Here is a 15038-nt window from a genome sequence, read left to right as displayed (position 1 = left end):
GGCTGCACTCAGCCTCAGCCACACTGCTGCAATGCCCTGTGAGGTGCAGGGCCATCAGCATGAACTGGGGAGGAGAAAAGAACATGGCAGGAGAGTGAAGGACTCAGGGGGAGCTGAGAAGGTCTGGGTGAGGAGGTGCAAGTATAGAGGCAGTGCATGAGGAGTTGAGGCTGTAGTCCAAGCAGAAGCAGGGGAATTGAATTTGGCCAATCTGCACCATAGCTCCTACTCATATTGGTGCTGGTGGAGCTCCCTGCATTCCTCCTTGCTCCTAGGAACCTGGTACAGCTGCTGGGGACAGGCAAGACATCCCTGGGGCAGCACCTCAGCCTGTGGTGCTGCACACTGCTCTGGGAGCTGCCTTGTGAGACTTTCAAAGTCCTGCCAGTGACACACATTTCAGCAGCAATGGGTCCTTTGGGACACTGTGGTGTGAAAAAGCTTCACTCTCTCTCCACTTAAGCACTATACCAACATTTGGGTTCTCCTCTGTGAGCTCAGAAGCTGCCAGCCAGTGCTCTCTGTGCTGCGTATGGGTGGCTGCAGCTCTATGCTCAGCACTGGTTCTGGGTGTTCAGATTCAGTGACAAGTCCTGGTGGGAGGACATCAAGTGTGAGTGTCCACTAAGCAAAGCTGCGGAGTCACCCAGGAGAATGGCTCCACAAACTTGCACACTTAACACCCCAACTGCCCATTTTTCCCTTTTATGGTTTGGAATGAGGATGTCTTTAGGAAAAAACAGAACCAGTTATGCATGCACAGAGCAAATAGCTACAGCACAGGCATTTTTGTTTAACTATAATGTTCTGTTGCTCTTACAGTGTTTCACCTGTTGGGCCCTGCAGGGTCTCCTGAAAGCTTTTTCTAATTCACCAGAGCGTTTTGCTATCTTCAGTTGGAAAGCAAGAGGGCAGCAGTCTCCAATGTAACAGCGACTGCAGTTACCAAAATGGTAAAGCTGTTCCTAGCAGCAAGTGGATTTGCTTATACACAAACAGAATCACCAGAATTTAGGTTTGTGCAGTGACACTCCTTAGTTGTGTGCCAACACTCAGCATAAAACTTCGTAGACAGCTGACACATACTGATAATGAACAGAAATCCACTTTAGCAGGCAGGTGTAACTGGGGCTTTGGGCAGGTTGTAGACAGCCTATGACCAGAGATGCTAACACACCAGCATCACAAATTTAAAGAAAAAAATCTGCATTCTACTCACAACCCAGGGAAGCCTGAAAGAGGAGAGGAAGAGCTTAGCTGTGTTTCAAACCTCCTGTGTCTAATAGGTGACTAAATCCACTTGGAAGACAAAACACAGGGTTGATCACGGTCAAACCATGTTTCTCATTCTCAGACACCAGTTTGCCTTGATGGGGCTCTTGCACTAACAGAGTGAAAGCACAACCCCATGCAAGTTAGAAACAGAGAGACTGCTGGAAGTCAGGCACTTTGCCTGCAAACCAGATCCTTCATGCTCTCCCTGTCCAGTGAAGGGCAAGGGTGCATATCAACAGAAAATTGTGGCATTCTGTAAGCTCCTGTGTTAAGTGTATACATTAGTCTTCTACTTATGACCTGGTAACGCTTTATTTTTTTGCCACAGGGCACTTCAGGTGTGCGTCATGCTCTTAAACAAGGGATGCAGTCCTCTGGATATCCAAATACTCACTTGCTTCCTGACTCTGACAGTGAATTTTGGGGCTGCCTGGAGTCCCATCAGGAAGCCCCTCCACTCATACTTCTTTCCTGCATTTCCTCATGCCCTTTGCCACTCAAAGTACTATTGTTTAAGCTGTGGATGTAAAGAAACATATGTAAAAGGCTGATTTTTCTTGTGTCTCCTGAAGAGTGAAGTTCACCTAGCTCAGTCTGCTGTTGTCTAGCAAAGCTGTACCACAGCATTTGGCAGGACTTCCCTGCACAGAGCACCCACAGAAGTGCCCTTAGTCCTTCAAGGTACATGTGTTGTACCCACTGGGCAGCCTGTCTGGCTCCCATTATTGCATATTTGAAATATCATAGAATCATAGAATCACAAGGTTGGAAAGGACCTGCAAGATCATCCAGTCCAACCATCCTCCCATCACCACTGCTACCACAAGCACTAAAGCAGATCTCACAGCTCCTCACCCAGACTCCTCTTGAGCACTGCCAGGGACGGCGACTCCACCACCTCCCTGGGCAGCCATTCCAGTGCTGACCACCATCTGAGAGAAAAAGTTCTTCCTCATGTCTAACCTAAACCTCCTCTGGTACAACTTGCGGCCATTTCCTCGGGCCCTGTTTGTTGCCTGGGAGAAGGGGCCAAACCCCTCTTCACCCCAACCTCCCTTCAGGCAGTTGCAGAGTGCAGTGAGGTCTCCCCTGAGCCTCCTCTTCTCCACACTGAACAATGCCAGCTCCCTCAGCCGCTCCTCATAAGACTTGTGCTCCAGACCCCTCACCAGCTTTGTTGCCCTTCTCTGGACACGCTCCAGGGCCTCAATGTCTTTTTTGTAGTGAGGGGCCCAAAACTGAGCACAGTACTCGAGGTGCGGCCTCACCGGTGCTGAGTACAAGGGGATGAGGACCTCCCTGCTCCTGCTGACCACATTATTTCTCATGCAGGCCAGGATGCCGTTGGCCCTCTTGGCCACCTGGGCACACTGCTGGCTCATGTTCAGCCGAGCATCAACCAGCACCCCCAGCTCCCTTTCCTCTTCACAGTCATCCAGCCACTCAGCCTGTAACGCTGCTTGGGGTTGTTGTGGCCAAAGTGCAGGACCCGGCTCTTGGCCTTGTTGAACCTCATCCCATTCACCTCAGCCCAGCTTATCTGGATCCCTCTGAAGGGCCTCCCTGCCCTCAGGCAGATCCACACCACCTCCCAAATATATGTCAGGCTGCATCTGTAAACATATGTGCAAAAGTTACAGTGCATATAATCTGAAAAGCAGTATGCTTTAGTGTGCCACAACACTGTTCAAACCTGAATAAATGGAAAATGCTACTTTTCTAGTAGCAGAGAAAGGGACATTTTCCTTCCACTGCTAAAGCAAGCTAGTTGGCATGCAGCTTGGCTAAATCACAACAATTTAAGGTTATTTTTTTTCCCATGTGCAGGCTGGTACTTTGTTTGCTTACCCTCTTCCCAAGGACAGCTGGGACCATCACTGAAGTAACTCTCAATACAGCACAACAGTGACTGTGCTATCTCAGCTCTCAGCAGTTGGAGTAAGTGTGACCCACAGAAATAATGGCTCCAGAAGCGCCTGACCGCTGCTGAGTGCCGCACACCACAGCTGTGTGTAGCTGTTAATGGTAGCAACCAACAGCAAGAAATGAACAACTCTGCTACAACGCAGCCACCCTCACACTGTGTGTGACCAGCCTCCTGCAGCATGTCGGAACATTGCAGAAGAGCCCACCTGAAAGAAAGTATGTTTCTTGATGAGTAAGTGTACTTTGCTGTTTTTAAAGAAGCACCACTACTCCACAAATGACCAGGGCAGAACAGAGGTTGTATTTTTCACAGACAAATTCTAGTTATAGATCTCTGGAACTTGTAAATAACATGTAGAATACACAATTTCAAATCAGTGCAAAATGTACAATCAAACACAGACATATTGCAAAATATATACAGAATTATTCTATGAATATAGCTCAAAGAGACAAAGAGATGTTTAAATATACGAGGAAAGCCCAACTTCTATAAATAACTTTCTTTTAAACCAATCAATACATTAGGTATGTCATTTTCTGACAAGTTAGCACAGCATAGTGATTTGCAAGGCAGACACTGAGAAACAAGTTACACTGTTTCTGAGACCAGTGCACAAGTAAAGGTATGGTAATGCATTACTAGTTTGAGGCACACAACGTGAAAACAGCTTTTGAGCACTTGAAAGCTAATACTTAGACCTTATTTTTTTTCCAGAACTATTAAGTGCACAAAGAGTAAGCACTAGACAACAGCTAATCTGTTTAGTGGTCAGCTTACCTCATCTTGTTGGGCCAACCTGATTCGTTGCCAAGGTATTCGAACACTCACAAGAGATGTTATTAGACACATAAAGGCATCTTGATATTAAAATGGCATTTGTTAGAAATCCACTTGAAGTTGGCCGATTTAAATGACAAGAGGTGAAATGCAGTTATTTAAGCAATAACCAAGCTAGAGTCTGAGAAGAGTTAACGTGTCATAAGAGGGACACTGAAATCTCTAGTGAACGACAAACTCTGTGACGCTTACACTCAAAGCAGAGATGCTCCTATTAATTAGAACTTGCAGCTTCTTCAAGGTATTGATTGCTACTATCTACAACATTGCTAATTCAACTACTTCAAGGATTACTTCTTTTTGGCATGTTCAGAAAGCTAAAGTTATACAGCTATTGCTATGATACAGATCCCCACAATTCTCTTTCAAAATAGCAGTGAAGGCATCATAAGCACCTAAAAGTAACACAATAAATACTAATTCTTCAAGCACCTCTTGCTACCCACTTAGGCAAAATCAGCAGCACAAAGGAAGAGATGCCATGGCTCGGCAAGCTGCAAGTATTCGACACAGGGAAGGATCTGGTTTGAGCCTTATTTCCTTTGGAAAGCAAAGAGACCAATGTGTGGCACATCCTTTGGATAGGGACAGACAGCTGTAAGGGCCAGACGGTCACCAGACCTTTGTACCCCTGCTGTCAGGCACCAGGGCAAGCTCTTTAACTGAGTGATTTGTACTGGGGAAAAGTTCAGGCTGCTACAGCTGGTGTTTACATTTGAAATTGCTGCCAGAAGGGGATATGCACAATGTAAATGAAGCCAGATCTTCTGAAATCAAGTCTGCTCCTAAGCAACACACTTGAGCCAGGGTGACATGTTAAATGAGAGTGTTGCTAGGAGAGCTGAGAAGGGTAGCTACGCCAACACCACTGTCCTACTAAAAATACTTTGCTCTGTGATACATCTTTAATACATTTACTTCAGGGCTTTGGACCAACTTCTTTGACAACACTGAATTGCTTATAAATACTGCCATAAATTATCTTCACAAAAAATAAAGTCAATCTTTTGGAAAACAAGTTCAATAAAACACTTGTAACAGTACAAAGTCTGTCTTATGAATCCACATCAGGAAAGTTGTAACCACATGTAAATCTCTTTAAAGGGACACAACAAAGAGTCTAAACCAAAAGGCAACTATTTCTGTTAACTGTCACAGGAAGCAGAAACAGTGCTTCCAAGATGCAAAAAGGGTGCATGGCATCAACTGATGCGTGTGGGTTTACAATCAGTAGTCACTGTCCTGTAAACACTGAAGCTGCTGGACTGGCTGCAGGTTAAAATCAGTAAATTGCATGTATTTTACTGCATTCTATACACAAAATGTCTACGCTGTTCAACAAAACAGCTAGCAGCAAAGGAACAAGGGCTCTGAGCTGGACCTCTCTTACAAGCCAAGGAAGTGTCAAGTCAGAAAATGCTGACATTATAAATAAACCTTAACATCACTTTCAAAAGCATTATAAAGTCAGACTAACAACCCTAAACCTTAGACTAGCAGCCAATTTGTAATTGTTTAAAAATATACGTGAATTTTCCAGTCAGTTGTGAATACATACTGTGATGTGGGGAAGGTGCCATCTCTCATTCCAACGCAGAGCTCTTGAGAACAGAATCAGAGATAGGAACCAAGGAGCACTGTGGCCAGAGAAGCTCCTGAAGTTTTAAAGAGTTGCATTCTACCAACTTGCATTCACCATTACCTGAAAGTGCATCTTTAGATCTGCAGAATCATCCCCATATTTAGTAAAGAGTACAAACATTGCCATTTCGCTACACCCTAAGCCCATCTAACTTGCCTATCTAACTCTAAGACTATCTAACCTTTTCTGCTAAGTGCAAAAGGTACATGAAATGATACGTGCACTGAAGAACACAAGGTCATCGGCTGAAAACGAGGCGGTGCTGCCCCGCGAATCTCAACTGCTGCTGAACCTTTGCTGCACAGCTGTGAAATGGTTGGAGCAGAAGCTAACACAGAAATGGAAGAACAGCGTGAGCCCATTCCCACACCCTCTGCACACATACAACACCCGGCACTCATGCTTCCGTCACCAGTTTCAGCATAAAGGTCGAGTCCAAAGGGCAGGACAGCAGCTTACCAGGAAGGGAAGATGCACACTTAGTGCCATGGTGGTACAGGAAAGGTACGGGGTGCAGACTGAAGGACTCCTGACTGCTCTTTTGCTATCAGTGCAGGGCTGTGGGCTGGTGGCCATGCAACATATGGCGTATCTGCCCACACACCGTACAACACCCATGCAGCTACATCGGTTCTGTCTCCAACAGACGTCCATTTTCGGTGTCACCACAGTTCATTTTATGTTATCCTCCCACAAAATGAGGTTTCATTTGGTACACAGACAGTAACATGCCAACAGGCTGTGCTGCAAGGTAACACACACACCTTCAGTGACACCACAGAGCTGATACTCAAAACAAGAGCACTACTTGCACTTTGAAAGAGGCAATCTGTGCAGTACTCTGAAGAGGGTAACTATGCAGATTAATGAGCAACGGCTTGCAGCAGTTCTTTTAGTTTTGTTTCTTATTTATATTGACCATACTACAGCTTTTGGCTTTTAAAACACTACAGTAGCCATTTCCATTGATGTTAAACACACTAAAACGATTGAAATGTAGAAAAAACACGAGGCGCTCAGATGGAGCACATGCAGACACTGTACTCTGAACACAGCTGTGCTTTGGCTCTATTGTTGTCATATCATATTAGGAAGTACATGTCCTTTACGTGCTGGCAGCCCAAGAGGGTGCAACAGGAAAGCTGCCCTGCCTCCTGACCACAATGGTGAGAGAAAGGTGCACAAGTGAATGCTATCACAGTGCTGCAACACAGCCAAAGCTGCAAAACCACACTACTACGGGACATTAATAAAGACTGTATTAAGAATGTGTGTGTATGTGTACACGTATATGTAAACATACACACACATAAACAAAGTGTTTTTGATTACAATGAAAGCACCAGCAATTTAAACTTCAAAAACCAAGTCTAAAATTCATGGGAGAAAATAATATCAAATTTTCTGATGCAGTATCTACATCTCAGGGATAACCTTTCAAATTTTGTTCTCCTAATTCAGGACAGAGGCAATGTATTTAAAAGCAGATGTTAACCAGCTGACCACCTACTTGTCTGCTGCACAGACACTTGAAATGCACCATGGCTTCAAGGACCTCTCTCTCTCTCTCCATGCTTGGTAGGATACCAAGTGAGGGATCAGTACTGTGTGTGCTGCACACAGCTGTGGGTGAGAAGACAGGGGATACAAAGAGGATGAAGGAGTATGCCTGAACAGCGCAGCCTGTGCCACTTCCCTGTCTATAGCTGTGGTTTCTGACTGATCAAAACCTGTCTGGGCAGCATGAGCCGCTTTCCTTACTGCCCTGCCTAAAGCTAGGTACTCAGGAAGCACTCATACAGCACTCCTCTTTCCACACAGTTCTCAAAACCATTCATCTGCCCACTGTGATACTAATTGTACTGCCTCTTTATGTTCAATGTAAAGGCTAAGTCAAGATGTTTCATACTAAGTGTAAAGAGTTAGCACCTCTCTTCAAGGAAGCTTTACAGGCTATGAAAATATTAGGCCTTTTGAGATACCCAGCATGATAAAAATGTGGGGGGGAAAAAAATAAGGAAAAGAAAATTAAGAAAAACAAATGTATGATCCCTTTGATATGCTGGCCTTTACAGTTCCTGAAGCTGCTACAGCTTAACAGAGATGCACAACAGAGTTTCTTCTCTTAAAAATTTTACAAGAGTTTTTCTTTCGCAACTGCTCAGGAATCTATTCTGCCTTCAAAACTACTAAGAATCATTTTATGATGCAGAGAGACAATAAATGCCAAGTGTGTTTTCCTTAAGATACATTTTCATTCCGGCGTGGCGCTCATCTACTTAATCTATTCAAACAACATGTGGGAATCAGTTTATGGTAAAGAGAGAAGAGAAGGAAAGAAGAAAACTGAAAGTCTTTGTATGCATCAGCAGGATCCACCTGGACAGCTGCAAGAACAAGGTTGTATTTGTGTCACCTTGCTACCACAATGCAGCCCTGAATCAGCCTCGTTACAGAGATGGAAAATCCCCACAGAACGATATGTCACAGCATGGGGCCCTCTGATTAAAATACTCTGGCCCAGGAGTTCCATGTTATTTCAGGTAACAGATTCTAAGCAACAGGCAGAGACAGCCAGGCCCCTAACAACAAGCCAAGAACACAAAACGCTGTCAGTTACATGCTGCGGGATGATGTGCGTCTAGAAAAACAGCCAGACAGGTTTATTTATTTGGGCTGTAGAAGACAGTCAGTACCAACAAGCTTAAAAGCTCATCTGTGTTTTCTGTAACAAAAAGTGAAGCTTTTCTCTCCATGTTTGAGTCAGCAATTAGAATGACTATACAGTCTTTCAGCTACCCCAAGGACAAAAAGCAGTTTCTGTGGCTTTCTGGACAACTACTAGCAGCAATGTGTTTAAGATTTCTAACTTATAAGCTTGAAAGCACAGCCTGAAGTACAACATGTTCCTGCTGCTTGGAATGCTGGCACCAGGATGCCACAGGAGCTCCAGTGGATCCTTCCTGTCCAGGTTCTGAAGCAGAGACAATCCCACGTCTAGTGATCAGGAGATGAGGATCCACACTCTCTCCTCCTGCACAGTGCACAATGCGTGAAAGGAAACGTTCAGTTGCTGCAGACCAACATGACTGTGGACGTGGACAGCAGATACGTGTAGTGCAGTACAGGACTAAGCATTTGCTCTAGTTCCAGCCTCTAGCAGGAAGCTATGAAAGAGCTGCTGGATCCCTGCAGCAGCAGCAGGCAGGTAGGCAAAGAGAGTTGATGTCAATCTCACAGAGATGAGAAAGGGCTGAACTCAGAAGAGCACACACATTCATCCCAGGGGGAAGGTAAAGTCACTGAGTCGCTGGGCCCACAGCTGCTAACAACACCCACGAAGTACTTGAAAAAGCTGACTGGGTGAGTTTTCATGACCCACTCTCCTGAACCCTACAGAATGTTACATGCACTTTACAGGCTTCAGTACCTCCTAAAACTCCTGAGTGAAACTACTCCATATTCACTTCAAAGAACACTATATGGTACTTGCTTTACACTAATTAGTTACAAGTCTCGGAGCTTGCTATTAAATAACAGCCCAACAAATCAATGAACATGGGATAATACAAGAAAAGACTGCAAGAAAAGCCTGCTGTTAAAGATAATGCTCTCAGTGATAGAAAATAGTCACTGCAATAGTGCACTACAGGAGTGACCCAGGTATTCTTGTTCCTTTTCTACTTTGGAGTGGTAGCTGCTGAAATTCAAATGCCTTTTAAACAGGCTTTGTTACTAACTTTAACTGATAATGTACTTAAAAGCTGTTTGCCCTTCATCCATTCTGTCCACCTGCTGCTGAAATAAACTGTCTGAAATAGCTGGACTCAACTGTTCTAGTACTTCCTAGCACAACAGCTTTTAGAGAAGTCATCTCTCCTGTGTTCTGTATTTTCTCTCTTCTAAGGTAGTGTTGTTTCAGCTGTGTTATTCGGACTGATCCAAGGAGTTCTCAGCAGCTCATGTCTTTGCCTTTTGTACAAAGGTTACTGTAGGTATTAACTTAACAGTTTCATTTATGGAAGGATGCACCAAGTTTTTCTAAGGAACAATTTTCTAAAAGAAAAAGCAGAGAGGACGGAAAGAGTCTGTGAAAGCAGAAGCAGAAATCTTGGCACCTCACAATCTTTGTTTGGCCTTGGTGTCCACATACATAAAAAAACTGGGCAACGGTTTATGGAAGAGCAACCCAAAGAAAACATCTCAAATGAGGCAAGTGGTACATAACAGTTACTTGTAACAACGAGGCACTATCTCTGAAAGACTAAGTAGAACCCAGTACTATCAAAATGTAATGAAGGCACACTCGTAAACAACGCTTCTTCACCAGCTGTCTGCACTCGGTTCTACCAAACTGTCTTTAGTTGTGCTGCACTGGTTCTGAGCCCAGGTCTCCGTTTAGCGTCCTCCTTCGCATACTGACATGCTGTCCACTCTCATCTCTCTCAGGCTTCCAGTTTTTTTTTTTTCTGCTTGGATTTTTTCAACATACGAACCTAAAATACAAAGTTTTTAAAGAAAATGAAGGAGTGGGCAAGTATCTGGAGTAACCTACTAGCAGGTCTAAGACAACTAATACATGAGTAAAGTGTTGAACTGCAAAAAAAAATTAAAATACATAGCTGAGTGAAACACCTACCCTTACAAAGTGCTAGGATTAACTGCTTTTTACATAAAAAAATAGGCCCATGTAAGTATATGTATATAGTGTGTACAGAAGTGTGTATGTGCATATCTATCAATGTACAAGCATATAACTACACATATATACAGATAACACTGACAGTCACCAACCTTAGGGACAGAAATATTTCTCACTGGAAGGCCAATTTAAGTTTGCACTCTCTCCCTCCCCATCCCCAGCCCTCAGACTTAACATATTCCCAAACATCTGAGGTATGATCCTCTTTCTAACCCATTTTTGCCTACAAGTGCCATTTTTTTGGTAGTTCTCCTCTCCTAGGCTATGTGGTCTCTTCTGCGAATTAAAAAGGTTTCCTTAAGGTTACAGACAAAATGTTTATTTCACAACTTCAATACGAAAATAAAAGTTAATGCTTAGGTAGTTGATACTCCTTTTCTTCTGTATATATACACTGAGATATTAGGAATAAGCAGACACTAATGAACTCAAAAGCCTCTTTCTCTCAAGACTCTCCCCCTCCACTATTCAGTTTTCTCCTTTGTTGCTTTTGGACAGATCTTCCCTCCACCAGCACAGCCAGCAGACTCTTTCACTCTCACTCACTGGAGTCCTAGCATGGCCCTCATAACTACCATCAGCTTCAGGGCAACTAACACCACCTGCAGATCTCAATAAGGGAAAAAAATGGAGCCATTTGGCTGGGGCTCAGTTTCTACCTTCCTGAACGCAATCCTCATCTGAGCCACGGAGAAGGCCATCAAACAATTCTCTGTAGAAATGACTGTTTGCTTACCCAACAATTACTACACAGTGTTGACTAGCTCTTCTGAAGTTAAGTACCAGAACACAACTGATGAGCAACGTAACAGAATAATGTAACTGAAGGAACAAAGTCAGTTTTTTGAGACAAAGTTTCAGCCATTACCTTTGGTCCTGCAGCAGAAATAATAATCTGTCCTGGGGCTTGAATCCAGGGCTCTCCATCAACTTGAACTGGAATTGGCTTTAGGAGCGTTACACGAAAATATGAGCCCTGGGCTATGCGGATGCCTGAACGAAAACCACTTTGGACTTGACCCTGTTAAGAAGTAAAAGCCAAGATTATCAATCACCCCAATAAACAAGAAGCACAAGTATTACTTGCACTTGAACTGGGCGGATACAATTTTATTCTCACTGATATTTTAAGTTTCAAGTACAAGAACTGCTCAAGCATAGTAGGCACAGGATGCCTTTAAGGATGCAAAATTAATTATTTAAGTTACTTTATGGACAAGAACTCAGTGTATGCGTGCTGCCAGAGGCCAGATTACACAGTGGAGTCCTTTGAACTTTCCTGTTGGCAAAGGAGCACACACTCAGAAAAATCCTGTTTGGTTTTACTTCCCTCCTCCATAAAGTAGTAAATGAATTTAAAACACCTAACAAAGCACGGACTGTGGTGCATGCGGAATTCCAAAATCTGGAAGTACATTATCATAAAACACAGAGAAGGAGTTTTGCCATACTCAACTTCATATTCGTCTTCAACTACTGGATCAGTGTTAACCACAGAACTTTGCTTCTAAAATTTGTCCTGGTGAGTATGTACAGATACCAAACATGAAGGCCAAAACTTTAACACAAAAGTAATGCATTCCATAACATCTGTGTATGTGTGTATTTGTGTTCCACAGCTACTTATACATGTAACCTCTGAACCATGCTCTTTTCACAAGTTCTTCATAATTCTCATGCTTCTCATGCAGCCATGAGTTTCTTCACTTTCCATTCTGTCTGCTGTTGTCTTACATCTAGATATGGGTCTTCCAAGCAGGCTAACACACAGGCTACCAGGCAGCCCTGCAGCCCAGGAATGAGCACAGCAATTACAGCTAACTCCTGAACATCTGTTTGCAGACAGCTGATGCTGCCATGAATTCTGCTTATGGTCTATAACCATTTCTGTACTACATAACAAGAACCTGAACAAATGATGGTGTAATTCTAGCATTGATGCATACCTCCTAGGACTGTTCACTTCTAAGATGCAGTTTATTATGAAAATAAATCAGTCTGAGAAAAGTGTTTACCAGAGAGGCTCACTGAAACATGTTTCCTCTACTTGCAGCAGAGTGACAACCTACCATGTGAACAACACCAGTGACACCAACAACTTCCAGCAGGCCATCATCAATGCGTGGTTTCTCAAAGCGGTCATCACTGTCAGTGCCCCAGAGATCAGCTCCAGACCCCCAGCTGCACAGAGAACACACACAGTGACCACCCCACCTGGGACCTCTGCTCTGTCAGGATTCAAAAGCTCAGCACTCTGCTAATCTCCACAGGGAGGGAGACTTTGAGCTTTCCTGCACTAAGAGCAAGAAATGCTTTTCTAGAGTTTGGAAGCATTCTGCCGAGATCGCTGAGGAGAGAAAGAAAGTTTTGCATTTTGTGCAGTATTGACCTTCTTCATTCATGTAATTTGCTTGCTCTTTAGGTGCACCGATTGCCCAGTGCTAACCCTGATCTTCTCCACAGCTCTCGCATGCAACATACGCTTGAGTGTGCACATTTCTGTGTGTGTACATAAATACAAGTGAACCACAGAATATCCCACACTGGATGGGACCCACAGGGATCACCATATCCAACTCCTGGCATACGAATGAAAAGATGAAACACCTTCAAAGCAGACTGAAATCATATACAGAGAGGTTTAAGGCTAGAGCATATTTGAAAAAAACAGTATGGCTGCACTAATGCATTGCTGTTATTACACAAATTAAAAAAAAATCACTCTTATCACCAGCAAATTTAAGGAAGTCACATTTCCTACAGCTTTCCCTTTGGTTTCCTGCTGGTGTCTGTGCAGCCTCTGCAACAATGCCAGCATTTCCAGAGATGCGCGCTTTCCACAGCTATCTAGAAAACAGCACCACCAACTCCATACACATCTGTCTCCAGTGATGATACATTTACTAATTACTCTTAGGACACAGGAGAAGTAGCAGATGTACTGGGGTTTGCACTGGGAAAACAAGGCAGTAACACCTTTTATTGGAGCATGATTGTGACTTTTAAAGGGTCAGAAAAAAACACTGTTAGAATGGTGTTGAGACTTCTCGTGCATCACTGCAAGCCCAGAGCTTGGCAGTAACCACAACTACCCTTTAACAATGACCTGCCAGCCCACACTGTGGGGATGCTCAAACAGAAGGCACCGCTGCCACATGTACAGGCAGGTACGTCCCCACAAAGATTACTTTCTCTCATTTTTACCTGGGTATGTTAATAAAAATGAGTCCTTCTATATTTGGTAGCTCCACCTCTCGCTGGTCAACCTGAAGCTTTATGTCCTTATGAAGGTTTCTGGTATGGCTTATCTTCTGCAGCCCAACTTTCACATAAACTCCTTTGTTGTGAAACCTAGGAGCAGACAAGCATCATGTCAACACACACCAGCATTGTTCTCAGCAGGTATGTTTAAAGAGTTCTTCAATTAAAAACCTCTATGAATTCTTTTAGTTTTACTACAGAAAGAAAGCTAAGCCACAAAGTGCTACTTAATACATCTTTTAACTAAGAGAGGAACTGTGCTGTGAAGGCCTGTGGAGATACAGAGATGCAGAGAGGCAATGCCTCTTTGACAAGAGAACTTTTGGGCTGAAAAACTGTAATGCTGATTAGGACCTAGGAGTCTCATGGAACACTTTAAACTGTTTCATCATGCGCTGACAAAATAATCAAAGCACAAAGTTAAGGCACAAACACTTTTGAGTTTGGACTTTACATATTGCTCATTCAGTTAAGCCAGGCTCAGCTGTGGAAACTGAAAATATGCTTTGTAGTGTTAATCAGTGACAGAGCTCTATGGTATCTAATTTTGGAGTAAAAAAAGATGAGGAAGATTTTACGGCATCCCTAGAGATGTCAAAATATTTTAAGAGTTATGTAAACAAACATTGGTCTTTTCTTCTATAATGGAAACATTGAGATACACAGCAACCTTAAAGAGTCTTGAAATAAAAAGCATGAGTTTCCATTATTTGACCCTGTGAGCACTGAGCTGTCACTGGAATCCAACCCACAGAACATCCCTAACATTGTGTCTGAGTTATGTTCGTGTGGTGACGACAGCCAGTTTAGCACGTGGCTTAAAGTCCACTCTCCCGACAGAGACTGTTTAGTTCTTTCAAATTATTATCCTGGGAATGATTCACCATACACGTTAACAGTCTTAAAAACTACTGAGGCTTAGCTTTCTTACTGATGTAAGAGCATTTGGCATATGCCTCCACTCCAGACAAGGCTACGAGATGTGTCTATGCTAAAACAGGCTTTGTCTAATTTCTATGTATTAATTACAACTGAAAAATACAGGTAAGAAACAAAGTACTTTAAGTACCCCCAAGAGATAAGAACTTCAGTTACATCAAGAGAGAAGCCTGTAGAAACTAAAAGAATACGACAGAGAGCTGTAACTGCAGACACAGTTCTCAATTACGTGACTGCAAAGAAAGTGCTATAGACCTCAGAGTCCACAGGACACGTTGGGTACAGCATCCCATGGCAACAGCAAAGAGCAAAAACTGCCAAAGACCAAAGCCTATCACTAAATTCTTCTGTATGCATTCCGTTTCAGCTAGGAACTGCATCAGGACACAGAGACAAAAAAAAAAGAAAAAAAAAAGAAAAAGAAGAAGATTAAGAACTTACTAGTAACGTTA

The 15038-nt window shown here is 43.3% G+C and overlaps 1 protein-coding gene across 1 annotated transcript in view; it reads right to left on the bottom strand.

The window, feature by feature from the left end:
- Positions 1-3479: 3479 nt before the first annotated feature.
- Positions 3480-15038, bottom strand: part of DGKQ (diacylglycerol kinase theta) — a 62882-nt gene continuing 51323 nt past the window's right edge. The window contains 5 exon segments of the mRNA XM_031557397.1: positions 3480-10150; positions 10153-10180; positions 11255-11407; positions 12456-12567; positions 13591-13737. Of these exon segments, the coding sequence (XP_031413257.1) occupies positions 10083-10150; positions 10153-10180; positions 11255-11407; positions 12456-12567; positions 13591-13737 (508 nt within the window). The 3' untranslated portion in view covers positions 3480-10082.

This window comes from Meleagris gallopavo, chromosome Z (assembly GCF_000146605.3).
Source record: "Meleagris gallopavo isolate NT-WF06-2002-E0010 breed Aviagen turkey brand Nicholas breeding stock chromosome Z, Turkey_5.1, whole genome shotgun sequence".
Lineage (NCBI taxonomy): Eukaryota > Metazoa > Chordata > Aves > Galliformes > Phasianidae > Meleagris > Meleagris gallopavo.
This window is presented reverse-complemented; position numbering and strand designations above follow the sequence as displayed.